Genomic DNA, 18,317 nt, shown 5'->3' on the forward strand with positions numbered 1-18,317 from the left:
TGTTGTACAACAGAAACTAACACAATGTTGTAAAGCAATTATACTCCCGTAAAGATACATATTAAAAAAAAAAGCTTATGAGATTTTTTAAACTTAACAAACTAGAAATAGAAGAGAACTTTCTCAATCTGATAAAGGGTATCTACCAAAAACCCTGCAGCTATCATCATATTTAATGGTGAAAGACTTTTCCCTAAGATCAGGTACAAGGCAAGGATTTTTGAACTCACCACTTCTATTCAATATTGTTCTGAAGATCCTAGCCAGTGCAGTAGTCAGTAAGGCAGTAAATATTGGAAAGGAAAAAGTAATAACTCTGTAGTCTCAGATAATATGATTGTCTATATAGAAAATCCCAAGGAATTTACCCCTCAAATACTATAAGTGAATTTAGCCAGGTGGCAAGTGACAAGATCAATACACATAAGTCAAATCTATTTCTCTATACCAACAACAAACACAGTGGAAAATGAAATTAAACTAACAGTACCATTTGTATTAGCATCAAAAAACATGAAATACTTGGGAGTAAATTTAATGAAAGGCCTACAGACATTGCTTAGAGAAATAAAGGAGCATCTAAATAAATGGAGAGATACACTACGTTCATGGATTGTGATGACTGGAGCATTGATATTGTTAAGGTCTCCATTGTTACCAGATGGAGATTTAGATTCAATGAAATTCCAATCAAAACCCCAGCAGGTTTTCTCTGTGAAAATTGGCACACTGATTCCAGTATCGATATGGAAGTGCAGAGGACCTAGAATAGCTAAAACAAAAAGAAAAAAATGGAAGATTTACATTATTATTTTAAGGCTTACTATAAAGCTATAATAATTATGACAGAATGGCACTGGTGTTTATAAAGACAAAAGAATAGAGAATCCAGAAATAAATCCATATATATAGTAATTTGCTTTTCAGCAAAGTCTCCAACATAATTCAGTGGGGACAGGATAGTCTTTTGAACAAGTGGTGCTGGGTGATGTTCAAACTCAGCTCATACCATTAAAAATTAATTCAAAATAGATTGTAGACCTAAACATAAAACTTGAGACCCCCAGAAAAACCTTAAGAGAAAGCATCTATGTCCTTAAGATAGGCAGAGATCTTAAGACAGGATACAAATGTATTAACTATAAAAGAGAATTTGATGAATTGGATTAATAAAATTAGAATTAAAACCAAAAACTACTGCTAAGAAAATGGAAAGGGAAGCCACAGACCAAGAGATATCTACATCTAAAATATGTAAATGAACTTTTAGAGCTCAGTAGTCAAGGACAACCCAAAAGATTTGAATAGAAACTTCACAAAAAATGATACATTTGAATTGCTAATAATAAGCATATAAAAAATACTCAATATCATTAGTCGTCAGGGAAATGCAAATTAAAACCACAGTGGGGTACCACTTCACACTTGCTAAAATGGGTAAAATTAAGGAAACTGACAAGTATCCAAAAGGTTGTAGAGCCACTAGAGCTCTCAGGTGTTGCTGATGAGAGCGTAAAATGGTAGAACCACTTTGGAAAACTATTTTACAGGTTTTTTAAAATTAAACTACACTTCTCATGACTCAGTATTTCCATTGTTAATTACCCAAAAGAAATGAACACGTATTCACAAAAAGACTTTTACTTGAAGGTTCACAGCAGTTTTAATTCATAATAGTCCAAACTAGAAACAACCCAGATGTCCATTAACTGAATAGATAAGACAAATTTGGGTGTATTTAATTATACATCAATAGAATATCTACTAAGCAGGAAAAAGGTATATACAAATGATGCATGCAATAACATGGATGAATCTCAGAACCATTGTTCGAAGTGAGAGAAGCCAGACTAAAAAGTATACATCTCATGTGATCACATTCATGTGAAGATCTAGAACTGGCAAAATGAATGTATCGTGATAGGACTCAGATCAGCAGTTGTCAGATATTGCAGCATAGGAGAATTGATTTGGGAAAGGGCACAGGAATAGTTTTAGGGTGATGTAAATGTTCTTTCTTTTTTAGGACAGTGGTTACTACACAATATGAACATTTTTACTGTATGTAAATTATACATCAGTAAAGCTGATGTAAAATAAAAGTGAGGTGCTGAAGAGCTGAGAGGAAGCTCTCTGTTTTAGAGCAGCATTTGTCAATTAGTGGGCTTCATGAAAGGTGATCATGTGGATAGATGGGATTTCCAATCTCCAGAAGAGGATTCTTTAATCCATAGTGGGGGCTGGGAGCTGGAGGTAATAAGCCTGGTTTCTGGTGATCTGGACTTGGGCAGGGGAAAGAGGGCTAGTGGACTTACTCAGAAAGTAGACTTTTACTCAACTTTAAGTCCTTTACCACCCTCTCCTTCATATACAGCCCTGGGGTTGGTGCTTTTCTGGTTCATTTTTTTAACCAGCAAATAAGATTTCTGTCTTAGCAGGATGAAGGAGGGATGATTTTCTGAGTTTGTGGAGTAGTGGTGGGGAGAACTCTATTCCTTTGCAGACTTTCAAACAGTCCCCTGTGTTCAGTCCTCTACCCTAGCCCATTTTCTGTGGTACTTGGTACCTCCTAACCTGGGCCTTTGGGGGTTGTGCAGGGAGAATTGGTTTGTTTGTCATTAGTATCCTTTCCTCCTCTACTCTGCTAAGTCATTGACCATTCTGCTGCTGTTTTCTATCTTCATATACAGTGATTTGGGGTTACAGGTGTCTCTTAGGGTCTTTGAAGACAGAGTTTACATTCCTATTTTTGTTCTTACTGTTTGGAGGAGGACCTTAGAACAGTAAAAATCCATACTGTACATTTTCAACTTCAGCAATACCAAACTCCTGCTAAGTCTCCAAACACACAAGGTTTTTTTCATATCTCTGTACCTTTGTAGAACTCCTTTTTGCTTATAAGGTCCCGTTTAATTTCTTCTTCACCTGCAAAGGCTTTTATCTTTCAAAATCCAGTTCTCCCTCCTAACTTTTCTTGTCGGCTGCTTCTGTACCTTTATTTCACAAGAAATCCACTTCATCAGGAAGTTTACTCTGGAGGAATACCAGGAGCCACTGGAAAGTACTTGTTAGAGTAATCATACACTGATTAAAGTGAAAGTGATAGGAAGGGTTGAATGAACTCTGAAATTGCATATGAACCACTTAGATAGAAATTGGGAAAACAGACCCTGGCCCATTGCAGGGATGGAAGAAGCAGGGAAGATGAAAGCCTTGGGGTAGGTGGGCAGGCAGTGTGCAACAAGACTGGAGGAGGAATAAATGTAAACATTCAATATTTATTTATTTTATTTTATTTTTTTGGCTGCATCAGGTCTTAGTTGCAGCACGTGGGATCTTCGTTGAGGCATGCAGGATCTTTCATTGCGGCATGGGCTTTTCTCTAGTTGGGGTGTGTGGGTTTTCTCTCTCTAGTTGTGGCATGTGGGCTCCGGATCACGTGGGCTCTGTAGTTTGCAGCATGTGGGCTCAGTAGTTGTGGCGCGTGGGCTTAGTTGCCCCATAGCACGTGGGATCTTAGTTCCTGACCAGGGATCAAACCCGCATCCCCTGCGTTGGAAGGCGATTCCTTACCACTGGACCACCAGGGAAGTCCCATAAACATTCACAATATAAACTCTAATTTCCCTTTCTACCCCTGACATACATGTTTAGACCGATATTTCGTCAAATTGAAGATTGTAAAACACTCATTGCATGTGCCATTAAGAAAGAAAAAACTCAAACTATGATACAATGCTTTCTTATCATTTAGAACTTTTTTACTTATTAGAAGAGTTCTTTTCACAGATATCGTTTAGACAGATATTTTTAATTATACATAACTCTTGTGCATACATAGTCTTTGGGGCTATGCCATAGTCTTTGGGATTTTTTTTTTGAAATCTCACTTGCCAAGGTTACCAGTGACCTTCACATTGGCAAAGCCAGTGGGTAATTTTTGTTTTTCCTTAACCTCTCAGCAGCATCTAACACTAGTGACCTCCATTTTGAAAGTTTCTCCTTCAGCATCCTTGAAATTGCTTCTTAGGATCCCTCTAAGAATTCTGTTCTTCTCTTTAACCCAGAAATGTCAGTGATCCTCAGCCCAGAGCCCTTCTCACTTTATGCACTCACCCTGAGTGGCCTCTCAGGGCTGCCTCTCCAACCCAGATCTTGCTGCTGACCTGCAGGTTTTTATATTCACACTTCATGCAGTCATCACCACTTGGATGTTCCACAGGTACCTCTTCAAACAACACATTCAGAATAAAACTCTTATCTTTTCTATGGCCACCTCCCATAAGACAAAAACAAAAAGTCTGTGTTGGAAGTGACAACATTAGTCCCCCAATACCCAAGCGAGAAACCCAAGATTCCTCCCTCTTACTCTCTTCTCCTTTTCTGTGAATTCTTTCTCACTATCTAATCAGTGCCCTTCTCTTTGTTAGTTACTGCCACCTTCCTGGTTTAGGGTCTCACCACTTCTTGCATGGATTATTACAGCCTTCTAATTGATTTCCATGCCTCCACTCAGCTACTAGAGTCGTCTTTCTCAAACATAAACCTCATCATGTTACTTCCCAGCCTAAATGTCTTTGTTTCTTTTCGCATAGTTTTCCAAATAAAGTTCAGACTGCTTAGGTTAGCACACGAGACGGTCTGTGGTCCAGTTCCTGCTGCTCTCTGGTTTCCTCCTCTCTTGCATGTCTGTACACTTCCTCCGGTGAAATCAGCTGGAACTATCATAGTTCTGAACTCACTGTGCCATGTTAGGCCTCTGAGCCTTCACGTGTATGTCTCCCTCTGCCTAGAGTATTCTTCCTTTCCTTTTTGTCTAAATAATTCTCATTAATCCCTTAAAACTAGGTATATACACCCCTTATTTGGGGAAGCCTTTCCTTACTCTTAGATCTGATTTAAATACTCTCTTTCAAAATGGACAAAGGGCATGAAGAAAGGCTTTGTGAATGAACAACACAAAATGCCTACTAGGTAAATAAAAAGATGTTCAGGCTCAGATTAAAACAGTGTACTTCATTTATTCACCTATAAAATTTTCAAAGATTTAAAGAGTGGTATCACTCAAGGAGAACGTGGGGAGATGGGCCCACTCCTACACTGACATTGGAAGTATAAATTTGCCATTCTTCTGGAGCACAGAAAATGGATGTATATATTTATCTAAGAACCATTAAAAAGTATATGCATACATATACACCCCTTTTGACTCAGCATTCTCCTCCTTGCAATATATCCTAAGAAAATAACTTTTTTTGGTAAAACATATTTTCACAAGAAAAATTTCAGGATGTTCATTCATAAAAATATTAACAGTGGTTATTTCTGAATGGTAATATGAGTAATTAAAGTGTTTTTCTAACTTTTCTGAGAAGAACATGTATTAATTGTGAGAGCAAAACGGGAAAACAGAAGCCCCAGCCTAGTGCTCCTGATACCCTGTTGTGCTTGCCTCCCCTGTTGCCCTCATTAAACAGTGAGTGTGCTGAGGGCTATCACCATGAATTATTCAGTATCATCCCACCAGCCCCTGGCTCAGAGTAGAAAATGCTGGATGAGTGAGTTACACCAGTAACAGCTAATGAGCATTTCCTGTGTCTTGAGCATTGTTCTAAGCATTCGACATATTAACCTCATTCTCATAAGATGGGTACGATTATTATCTCTGTTTTGCAGGTGAAGTAGGCTGACAAAAGTTAACCAACTTCTGTAAGGCCACACAGCTGTAAGTGGCGGGGTTGGGATTCAAACCCATGCAGACTGGCTTTTACTAGTGACACAAGATAGCATCGTGGTTCTGAGTTAGATTGTATCTCTGATTGAGAATAGTTGGATTAGGTTCCAGGTCTAGGATTCCAGCCAGACAATTGGGCATCAGTTGAATCGTGGTCTAAATAAAAAGGCAGAATTTGACACCCACAGATCTGAACCAAATACCAGGGAAGTAATCTTCATTTCTTTGGCCTTTAAAAAAAAAAAACTCAAATCATTTTAGACTGTAAACTTCTCATTGAAATTGGTATCACCCCCTTGGGATTTAGCTTTGTTATATGTTCCCTCTCTCTGCTATTCATGTCCCTTCAAAACTTAAAGACCTAAATTTTTAATTAGTTCTTTAACTCTTCTTCCCACCACTTCTCTTTCTCAGTAAGATTACTTATGACACGTTCATCAAATTTTATCTTTAAAACCTATCAATCTTCATTTTTACCATATCTTCTCTTTTTTTCTTTTAAAGTCTCAGAATTTCTGAAAGCTGCATTCCTATTATCTGGAACTGTACTGAATAATATGATGGCCACTAGCCATATGTGGCTTTCTAAGTTAAAATTAATCAAAATTAGTTTGAATAGGCAAAAGATTTAAACAGCGCTTCTCCAGGGAGATACGGGGCTGGTCAGTAAGCACAGGAAAAGATGTTCAGCATCATTAGCCATGTAGATGTAGGTTAAAGCCCCAATGAGATAACACTACACACTATTAGAAAGGCTAAAACAATCACAAATGTTGAAGAGGATGAAGAGGATGTGGAATCAACCATATCTCTCATACATTACTGGTGGGAATGTAAAATGGTATAGCCACTCTGGTAAACAGTTTGGCAGTTTCTTATAAAAATACACTTAACGTTCAACCCAACAATCAGACTTGTAAATAACCTGTGGTTAATTACCATAGAGAAATGAAAAACATGTTCACACAAAAACCTGCACACTAATACTCACAGCAGCTTTATTTGTAATAACCCAAACTGCAAACAACATAAATATCCTTTAGTAGGTGAATGGGCAGACAAGCTGTGGTATATCCATACAATAAACTCAGCAATAAAAAGGAATGAACTGTTGATACATGCAGTAAAGTGAATGACTCTCAAAATCATTGTGTTCAGTGAGAGAAGCCAATCTCAAAAGCTTACATACTGTGTGATGCCACACATAAAACATTCTTGAAATGACAAAATCATAATGATGGAGAACAGATCAGTGGTCTGTTGACTATATGACTACAAAAGGGTAGTATGAGGGGTTTTGAGGGATGATGGGGTAGTTCTGTATCCTGATTGTGGTGGTACTTACTATAAAAGGAAGGGAAGAAGGAAAGAAAAGGAAGAAGTGATTCATGTAAAACTGATGGTATCCAAATAAGCTCTGTTAATAGTCAGTTTCCTGGTTTGGGTCACTGTGGTGATATAGGATGTTACCATTCGAGGAAACTGAGGGAAGGGTACACAGGAACTCTCTATATTATTTTTGTAACTTCTATGTGAGTCTACAACAATATCAAAATTAAAATTTTTTAAATGAAGTTACAATTCAGTGCTTCAGTTACACCAGCCACGTTTTAAGTACTCAGCAGTCCCATGTGGCTAATGGCAGCCATATCAGTGCAGATATGGAATGTTTCCATCAATGCAGAAAGTTTTATTAGACAGCACTGGTCTAAAAGCATACATCTGACTCTGGCCAGTGTTCTCTCCTCCTTGACTATTTCAGATTCTAATATCACATGAATACTTTCTTGTATTTTCTGTCATGTTACTTTATCAACTTGTTGTTTTGCTTATTTTCAAACCTAGAGAAATACTTCTCTTTACTTTCTCAAATTTCATGTCAATTTAGGAATTTATTTGACATGGGTTTTAATAGGTATCTGGATATTTAAATTTTCTAACAGTTCTGCATTTTGCTTCTGGACCAATTTTATCACCTGTATTAAGATATAGTCCTGGGACATCCCTGGCAGTCCAATGGTTAGGACTCCGAGCTTCCACTGCCAGGGGCATGGGTTTGGTCCCTGGTCAGGGAACTAGGATCCCGCATGCTGCACGGCACAGCCAAAAAAAAAAAGATTAAAAAAAAAGCTCTCATACAGTTATTCTAATATACTTTCTTGACAGTATCCATTGTATTTTCCTTCTCTTTTACCCTTACCCAAAAGCTTTTTCAAAATCTTGGATTTCTGAAAAGGTACGTAGTTTTTCGTGTTTGGTGCTGTATCTTCCCTGTCTTCTGGATGTACATCTTTTGAAAAGGTAATTCCTTCGATTGCCATGTTCTAGTCTTTTGTCCCATAACACTTATTCCTCTTCGGCACCTTTGTATTTTCACTTAAAAATTAATGGGTACTCACTTTATTGTGGAACTTTACTATGGAACTTTATACTTGAGCTTCATCCACCCTGCAGGATACTTAGCTTTATAGTTTTATATGAGCCACCACCTGGGATTTGAAGACAAGGCAGTAGAGGATGAAACAACAGCTCAAGATCCATTCACATAGCAACAAAGTTGAGACACTGAAGGAAAAAAAAGAATAGGGGTGACTCACCTGAAGAAAGACACAAAAAAAGAAAAAGAAAGGAATATTGGAATTAAGATTTATATATTTGTGGAAGGAAAATCTGAATATTATAATGATATCAGTGTTCCTTCAAAATAATTCACAAGTTTATTACAATTATAATCAAATTCCTATAGGATTTTTCTTAAAACTTGACAATGCAGAAACTCATCTGGAAGACCATCAAAGAATATTTGAAGTGTAAAAACGAATCATAATTAGAAATAGGAGGGAAAAAAGCCAGGTAGTAAAACTTAATAAGACAACAGTAATTATGATAGTGTAGGCTTGGCATAAAAACAGAGTAATAATCATTGAATCTAAAGAGCCAGGAAATATACCCTAAACAGTATAAGGATTCAACAAAAGAAAGGGTTCTTCTTGAATTAATTGTATAAATTGTATCTGATTTCACTGTCTGTAATACATAAATAAACAAAGGATATGAATAGAAAATTTACCAAAGAAGAAATATAACAAATAAGGAAAATAAACAGAATTTTCTAGGATTGAAGAAATAAAAATGAAAACAATGAAGTTCTGTTTCTCATTATTAAATGGGTAAAGGTTTTTATCATTAAAATGCAGATGCGATTGATGGTACAGTTAAACTCATGCTCTCCTTCTCTGCTGTCATCATCTCCTTCCTATCGTGGCCTTACTGCACCTTTCTTGGTGCAGTAGTATTGCACATTCTATCATTCAACAAATCATATCAGCTCTACCTTTGTCTCCAGTGTTCCTCTCCTGGTTCAAGCTCCCAGCCTTCTTGCCTGGTTTATTGCTATAGCCCCTGACTTGTTTCTTCTTATCTTGCTCCTCTGCAATCTCCTCTGAACACAGAAGCCAAAATTACCAATTTATAATGTAAGTCTGCCAGCAATCCCACTACTGGGCATATACCCTGAGAAAACCATAATTCAAAAAGAGTCATGTACCACGGTGTTCATTGCAGCACTATTTACGATAGCCAGGACATTGAGGCAACCTAAGTGTCTATTGACAGATGAACGGATAAAGAAGATGTGGCACATATATACAATGGAATATTACTCAGCCATAAAAGGAAACGAAATAGAGTTATTTATAGTGAGGTGGATGGACCTAAAGTCTGTCATACAGAGTGAAGTAAGTCAGAAAGAGAAAAACAAATACTTTATGCTAACACATACATATGGAATCTAAAAAAAAAAAATGGTTCTGATGAACCTAGGGGCAGGACAGGAATAAAGACACAGATGTAGAGAATGGACTTGAGGACACGGGGAGGGGGAAAGGTAAGCTGGGACGAAGTGAGAGAGTAGCATCAACATATATACACTACCGAATGTAAAATAATTAGCTAGTGGGAAGCAGCTGCATAGCACAGGGAGATCAGCTCAGTGCTTTGTGACCACATAGACAGGTGGAATAGGGAGGGTGGGAGGGAGATGCAAGAGGGAGGGGATATGGGGATATACGTATACATATAGCTGATTCCCTTTGTTATACAGCAGAAACTAACACAACGTTGTAAAGCAATTATACTCCAATAAAGATGTTACATAACTAACTAAAAAAAAAATGTAAATCTGATCATGTCATTTCTCTGCTCAGTAGACATCAGTTGTATCCCAGCTCACTCAGAGTAAAGTCAGATTCATCTTAATAGTCTACAGACCCTGCATGGTTTAGTGTCCTACCTTTCCTTTCTGGCCTCATCACTCACACTGCCCCCCTTGCTTTCTCTACTCTGGTCATGTTAGTCTCCTTGTCATTCTTGTAGTAAGTCAAGCATACTCACACCTCAGAGCCTTTTTACTTATGGTTATTCTGCCTGAGATGTTTTAGCCCAAAATACCTCCTCAACCTGCTCCCTCTCTTCTTTCAGATCTCCGTTCAGTTGTCAGTGAGGTCTTCCCTGACTGCCCTTTGTAACACAGTACCCTCTCATCCTTTCTAAGCCCTTGCTCCACTTCATTTTTCTCTATTGCACATATCACCATCTAAGTTATATGTTTACTTATGTGTTGTTTTTCTTTTTCCAGCTAGATTATCAGTTCAGTAGGTACGGGGACTTTATTCACTGCTGTATCTCTAGCACTTAGCAAGTGCCTGGCGCATAATAGGCACTCAGTATTTATTGATTAAGTAGGAACATTGATTGAACCTTTCTGTTTTGTTTCTTTAATTTTTTTCTTTTATTCTTTTTTTAATTAATTTTTTTATTGGAGTATAGTTGATTTACAATGTTGTGTTAGTCTCTGCTGTACAGCAAAGTGAGTAAGTTATACGTATTTTATGATAGTTTGTTTCCCTCCATCTGGCAGATATAACAATTAGAAACATATACACATCTAACAACACAGTATCAAAATACAGAAAGCAAAACAAATTAAGGGAGCAATAGAAAACTCAACAATAATATTTGGAGACTTCAATAGCCCCACTTTCAATAATGGATAGAACTACTAGGCGGAAGTTGATTGAACCTTTTTGGACGTCAACTTACAGCATGGTTTAAAAGCCTTTTTTTTTTTTAAGTAAGAGAATGTTAAATTCTATCCATTGATGATGAGAGAGAGAGGTCTGCATGTAGCAGGGTCTGAGAGGATGAGATCAAGAGCAGTAATAAAGGTTGTTTTTCTCTCTCTCTCTTAGAGAGTAAGAAAAGATGATGGTAGTGTAATAATTTCCAAGTATAGAGGAAGTTGTACAATCAAGAACAAGCACTATGTGTTGGCCATCTTTAATAAACTCAAAATGGATCAAACACCTGAACATAAGGCCAGACACTATAAAACTCTTAGAGGAAAACATAGGCAGAACACTCTTTGACATAAATCACAACAAGATCTTTCTTGACCCACCTCCTAGAGTAATAAAAATAAAACCAAAAATAAACAAATGGGACTTAATGAAACCTCAAAGCTTTTGCACAGCAAAGGAAACCATAAACAAGATGAAAAGCAACCCTCAGAATGGGAGAAAATATTTGGAAATGAAGCAACTGACAAAGGATTAATCTCCAAAATATACAAACAGCTCATACAGCTCAATATCAAAAAAACACAACCCAATCACAAAATGGGTGCAAGACCTAAACAGACATTTCACCAAAGAAGACATACAAATGGCCAACAAACAGATGAAATGCTCAACATCACTAATTATTAGAGAAATGCAAATCAAAACTGCAGTGAGGTGTCACCTCACACCAGTCAGAATGGCCATCATCAAAAATTCTACAAACAATAAATGCTGGAGAGGTTGTGGAGAAAAGGGAACCCACTTGCACGGTTGGTGGGAGTGTAGAATGGTATAGTCACTATGGAGAACAGTATGGAGGTTCCTTAAAAAACTAAAAATAGAACTACCATATGATCCTACAATCCCACTCCTGGGCATATATCCAGAGAAAACTATAATTCGAAAAGATACATGCACCCCAGTGTTTATTGCAGCACTATTTACAATAGCCAAGACATGGAAGTAACCTAAATGTCCACCAGATGTGGTAAATGTATATAATGGAATATTACTCAGCCATAAAAAGGAACAAAATTGGGTTCTTTGTAGAGACGTGGATGGACCTAGAGACTGTCATATAGAGTGAAGTAAGTCAGAAAGAGAAAAACAAATATCGTATATTAACGCATATATGTGGAATCTAGAAAAATGGTATAAATGATCTTTATTTGCAAAGCAGAAACAGAGACACATAGAGAACCAATGTACAGATACCAAGGGGGAAAGGAGGGGAGTGGGATGAATTGGGAGATTGGGATTGACATATATACACTATTGATACTATGTATAAAATAGATAACTAATGAGAACCTACTATATAGCTCAGGGAACTCTACTCAGTGCTCTGTGGTGACCTAAATGGGAAGGAAATCCAAAAAAGAGGGGATATATGTATACATCTAGCTGATTTACCTTGCTGTACAGTAGAAACTAACTCAACATTGTAAAGCAACTATACTCCAATAAAAATTAAAAGGAAAAAAAAGAAAACTAGGTTGATGGAAGCAAAATGTTGATGCAGGTCAGTAGCAGAAAATGAGGCTATAGGTGATGAATAGATGTTAAAAGTGTTGAAAATGAGTCAAAGGAGCTAGGCCTGCCATGATGCCTGATAGAGATCAGTAATGTGAATTCTTGAACTATGAGAGGTGTGAAAGCTCTCTAAATCCAGGCTAGTTAGTGTCATGTAAGATAGCAAGGAGGGTAGGATAAGAAATACCAATTGAGAGGCAGTTGTAACAAGGCAGAGTTGAGGTATCACTACTCTAGGTTAGTAAGGAGTGTATGAAGCAAAGGCATGAATCAAAGATAAGCCGTCAGTGATGTGGCAAAGAATGAGGTGATTAACTGCATATGGGATGCAAAGGGAGAGGAAATAAAAGGTTCTCTCAGTATTAAGAGATCATATTCCCTTTTAATTATTTTCTTTTTTCATTATAGGTTTTCCTGTCATTCACAGAAAAATGGATCATTTAAACCTTTGGAGGACTCAGTTATCACAATACTTCTATACTACCAACTGAGATTCATGACAGTAAATTTATGACCATAAATGTCTGCATCATAGAACTGCTGAAGAACTAAAAGAGAATATTCTTTAATCTTCTTAAAATTTATTCCTAAAAATAATCCTATAGTATCATGATATTACTAAATTAAACTAGAAGGCACAGTTATTAAATTATTAGACTTGTTAATAAGAGCACACATGTGCAACGGCTACTGTATCCTGACAGTTACCAAACCTCAAATTTTGATGATTTCCCTTTGTGGAAAAGGTCATTATATTTGCAAGAAACCACTGAACATTGTCATCAAATATATTTTCAGCTGAGTGTCTTTTAGGAGAATTTACTTGAAACAAGTTCTAGAAAATTCCATGCCCCACCACTAAGTGGATTTGATATTATGGCAGCAACTTACAGACTTGTGGTTAGTACTGTGAACCACTACAACAGTGTGGTGATAGACCGGCGTTTTGAGCAAGCTGTACATTATTGCACTGGAACCTGCCACACCTTCACCCATGGAGTTGACTGCATTGTGGTCCATCATAGTGTTTGTGCAGACCTCTTACACATCCCTGTGTCTCAGTTCAGAGATGCAGATCTGGACTCTCTGTTTCTACCCCATGAAAATGGGTTTTCCCCAGCTGAAGGTGACTATCCCCATCAGGCCCTCACAGGCATACCCAGGGTCAGGAAAGGATCTACAATTCAGAACACCTGTAACTTAAGGGACATTGCAGGAGAAGCAATCAGTTTTGCCAGTGGGAAAATAAAAGAATTTTCCCTTGAAAAACTCAAAAACTCTAACCACGCAGCTTACAGAAAGGGAAGGAAAGTTAAGTCTGACTCATTTAACAGGAGGTCAGTTGATTTTGACTTGCTCTGTGGCCATTATAACCATGATGGGAACTCCCCATCCTTTGGTTTACTCCGGAGTTCCTCAGTCGAGGAAAAATCTTTATCCCATAGAAACTCACTCGATACGAACCTGACTTCATTGCTTCTTCACAACTTCTCTGAAGAAGACCTGGTTACTCAGATTTTGGAAAAACATAAAATAGATAATTTTTCTTCTGGAACAGACATAAAGATGTGCTTGGACATCTTGCTAAAATGCTCTGAGGATTTGAAAAAATGCACAGACATCATAAAGCAATGTATAAAGAAAAAGTCAGGGAGTAGCATCAGTGAAGGAAATGGCAATGATGCAATTTCTAGCTCTGAAACTGTCTATATGAATGTAATGACCAGGTTAGCATCCTATCTGAAAAAGCTACCATTTGAATTCATGCAATCTGGGAATAATGAGGCTATAGATTTAACAGAACTGGTCAGTAATATGCCTAGTTTACAACTGACTCCCTTCTCCCCAGTATTTGGCACTGAACAGCCCCCTAAGTATGAGGATGTTGTCCAGCTCTCAGCCCCTGACTCTGGACACTTTCAAACGATAGAACTGCAAGATGACAAGCACAGTTCTAGGAAAACAGACACTGTAAAATCCATTCCAAACAACTCTGCAAATTCCTTGTGTAATTTAGAGATAAGTGATCCCAGACCTCTAAAAAATGTCCAGCTTCAATCACAGTCATTAACCATGAACGCTTTAGAAAATGTTTCTTCTGGTAATCTAGTGGAAACCCTTTATATTGAGGAAGAGTCAGATGGAAAGAAAACATTAGATAAAGGACAGAGGACAGAAAATGGACCCAGTCAGGAGTTGTTAAAGGTAAATGAAGATAGAGCAGAATTATCAGTTCGTGGTACTCATCTTAAAAAATGCCCTGCCTCAATGCAAAATGAAATTGGTAAGATATTTGAGAAACCAGTTGTTAATCTATCTGAGGAAGATCTTAAATCAAAAGTTCCTAAAGTTGAAGAGGGAAACCACAGAGATTTTATGAAGCCTAACAGTCAGGAAGAGATAGATAAATTGTTAATGGATTTGGAATCTTTCTCACAGAAAATGGAGACCTCTCTAAGAGAGCCAATTGCCAAAGGTAAAAGCTCTGTCTCTCTAAATAGTCATAGTCAGTTGACTGGTCACCTCCCTGTAGATCTTGAGCCTGAATCTAAAGTCTCTTCACCCACGGAAAAAGTGTCACCTTCCTGCCTAACAAGGATTATTGAAACCAACGGACACAAAATAGAGGAAGAGGATCGAGCCCTCTTACTGCGAATTCTAGAAAGCATTGAAGACTTTGCTCAAGAACTGGTTGAATGCAAATCAGGCAGAGGGAACCTATCACAAGAAAAAGAGATGATGCAAATTCTACAAGAGACCTTGACAACTTCCTCGCAGGCCAGTTTATCAGTCTGTAGAAGTCCTGTTGGTGATAAAGCCAATGACACTATCTCGGTTTTGATTCAGCAGACCCCAGAGGTGATCAAGGTAAGACCCGACAATCTTCAGTTCTGAGATGTCGCCAAAGAAATGTTCTAATGTTTGCAAAATTTATAAACAAAAACTTTTTTTGTTACTCATTTTATGTTCTACTAAAGCTCCTGCCCTGCACTAGGCACGGTCTCACTAAGTTCAGTGGAGAAAGCCAAAAAGCGAAATCTTTAGAGTCAGACTAGTTTTAGTTGCCTTCCCCACATCCTTTATCATCTTCCTAGCTCTGTGACCAAAGGAGAGTTACTTAGCCTTAATATTCTCATCTATATAATGGAAATAATAACGATCAAGATAACTTATGTGAAGCACAAGCAAGGTGCCTTACACAAAGTAGGCATTTAATATTAGTTCTTACCCTCAGTCAACCAGTAGGCCACTTATTACTGAATGCTGTGTAGAGTGCAAGCCAGTGTAGAATTTAAAATCTAGTTGGGGAAACAAAGCTAACATACCAGAAACAGTATGTGAACATGTAAGCATGTCTCTGAAAGTTTTGTTAGTGCAGTAGGTCTTCAAAGAAGGTAAAGACTAGAGGATGTGAGATTTCCTTCATCATACAAGTGGGAATAAATATCCATCTACAGTCATAGGGTAGAAGTATTTTCAAAAGGCTTTGAATCTACCCTGCTACTGATAGCATTGTTTTTGAATAATCCCAGAAAGGGAGTTATCTGCCCATTTGTAGGTATGTGTGTGTGTCTTAGCACAACAGGATTATTTTTGTTCATTTTACATGTCCAACGCAGTTGGTAAGAGGCTCTGCTCCACCTCACTCAGGGACCCAGGCTGATAGATGCTCCATGTTCCTACAGCTGCCCCATTGCCCCATCTGGAATATGTGGCCTGTGAGTTCACCAAGGAAGGCGAAGAAAGGGATGGAGCTTTTAACTGCCTTGTCCCACACATGACACACTTCCCATCTGCTCACAATCCAGTGATTCCAACCTGAAGTCTAAGAATCATAGGGGAGCACATAAAATATTTGGTGAGCACTGTCTCTACCATATGAATATACCATACATGCCAACATGTATGAATTCAGACATGAAGCCAAAGCAAGTTGTAAAATAATGATATGAATTATTTAGAGGTATTTACATTTGTCCAAAAAGTATGAATAAATACATGGATACATCAAATACAGTATTCAGAACAATGATTAATCCCTAGAGGAAGGAAGAGAGATGGAACTGAGGAAGGGTATCCAGGGCCTCAGTAAAATTAGTAATGTTCTATTTCATAATCTGGTGATGGATCGTAAGTATTTTGTCATATTATTTTATGCCATGTTGTATATCTTTAATGTAGTAAATTTAAAAAACAAATGGATATTAGAGATGGCATAAATATGGCCAAGTTAAAAAACAAGTTACGGGCTTCCCTGGTGGCACAGTGGTTGAGAGTCTGCCTGCCGATGCTGGGGACACGGGTTCGTGCCCCGGTCTGGGAAGATCCCACATACCGCGGAGCGGCTGAGCCTGCGCGTCCGGAGCCTGTGCTCCGCAACAGTGAGAGGCCCGTGTACCGCAAAAAAAAAAAAAAAAAAAAAAAAAAACAAGTTACTTATTATTTTAGCATTAATGTTTTCATTGGAACAGGAAAAAATGCATATTGTGATCAGAATAAATTTTACCTCGTATTTGTTTTGTGGCTGTTGTTGTCCTGTGCACATTTTTAGTTACTAGTGACACTAAAGTTTAAAACAATAACTACTTAAGGTTATTAAATAATTTAGGTCTAAAGATCCTCAAGTGTTCACTGAGCATTTCTGTGAAGTCTCTGTGTGAGCCTCCTCATTCATTGATTCACAGATGGTAATATCTTTAGTTAATGTGAGTCAGTGCTGGGGGGAGGAACTATGGAAATTAATTATAAAAATAAGAAAAAAATCCTTTCATGTACATAAGCAATACTGATGTGCTTAATATTTTATAAAGAAAAGAAAATGCCTATATAGCAACCTCAAAATGGTAATAACAGAAGATCTAACAGTATTTGTGATCTGAGCCATGCCAAGATATTTAGATGTATTTTCTCACTATTTCCCCATTAAAAAAAAGTCTACTTTCTCTGATGACATATTCCAATGTCTCACAGCCACTCTAGCGAGAAACTCTTACTGTAATATAGTGTTTTGAATTTTATTTAACCTCTTGCCCCATTATCTTCTGTGAAAAAATTCTTCTAGGAGAGGTGGGCTACAGAAAGCAGAAAATGTGAACTTGAAGCCAAGAATAGGTCCTGTGCAGCACCTCTCCTGTGTCCCTGGTTGACAGCTCATAAGTGTGTCTCCAATCTACGTACAGCTACCTGAAAATGACACAATGGCCTCTAATGAGCTCCCCAGTTTTTTGACAAGTATGGACTGAAGTCAAAATCATATTAAAAGACTCTCCCATAGGTCTTTTAAATAAGTTCCAATATCATAGAATAAAATTTGATGAGATTTCTTCTTTTTTTCCCCCCAGAGGTACATAATTTTTTTTTAATTGAGGTATAATTGACATATTATATTAGTTTCAGGTGTACAACATAACAACTTGATATTTGTATACACTGTGAAATAATCACCACAATAAGTCTTATTACCATCCATCACCATTATAATTTTTATTTCTTTATTGAGATATTGAGATATCTTCTTAATGAAAGTTGAAAAAGTAATTCATGAAAAGCTAATTTAAAGAAACAGGTAATATAAAATGTTTAATTCAGGAATGTACTTAATGCAAGAAAACAAAACCATTCTTCCTTGCCTCCTACCTTTTCATTTTTTTTGTCTTTCTTCTTATGAAATATTTTAAATCAGGAGATGGCAAACGTTTTCTATAAAGGGCCAAATAGTAAATATCTTAGGCTTTGCAGGTCACAAGTTCTCTGTCACATAGTCTTCTTTGTTGTTTGTTTGTTTAAACAACCTTTTAATACTATAAAACCATTCTTAGCTCCAAGTCTTAAAAAATGGGCAGTGGGCCAGATTTGGCCCACAGACTGTAGTTTTTCAACCCTTATTTTAAACAAATAGAAAAGTATTGTGAATGGTAGAAAAAGCATTCTTA

General features: G+C 37.4%; 1 protein-coding gene across 2 annotated transcripts in view; it reads left to right on the forward strand.

The window, feature by feature from the left end:
• The window catches only part of PPP2R3A (protein phosphatase 2 regulatory subunit B''alpha), a 221,397-nt gene that overhangs the window by 42,655 nt on the left and 160,425 nt on the right, over positions 1–18,317 (forward strand). For both annotated transcript variants that reach the window (XM_032630859.1, XM_032630857.1), the window contains one exon: positions 12,793–15,252. In XM_032630859.1, the coding sequence (XP_032486750.1) occupies positions 13,261–15,252 (1,992 nt within the window). In that variant the 5' untranslated portion in view covers positions 12,793–13,260. The remainder of the gene's footprint in view (positions 1–12,792; positions 15,253–18,317) is intronic.

This window comes from Phocoena sinus, chromosome 4 (assembly GCF_008692025.1).
Source record: "Phocoena sinus isolate mPhoSin1 chromosome 4, mPhoSin1.pri, whole genome shotgun sequence".
NCBI classification, from domain to species: Eukaryota; Metazoa; Chordata; class Mammalia; order Artiodactyla; family Phocoenidae; genus Phocoena; species Phocoena sinus.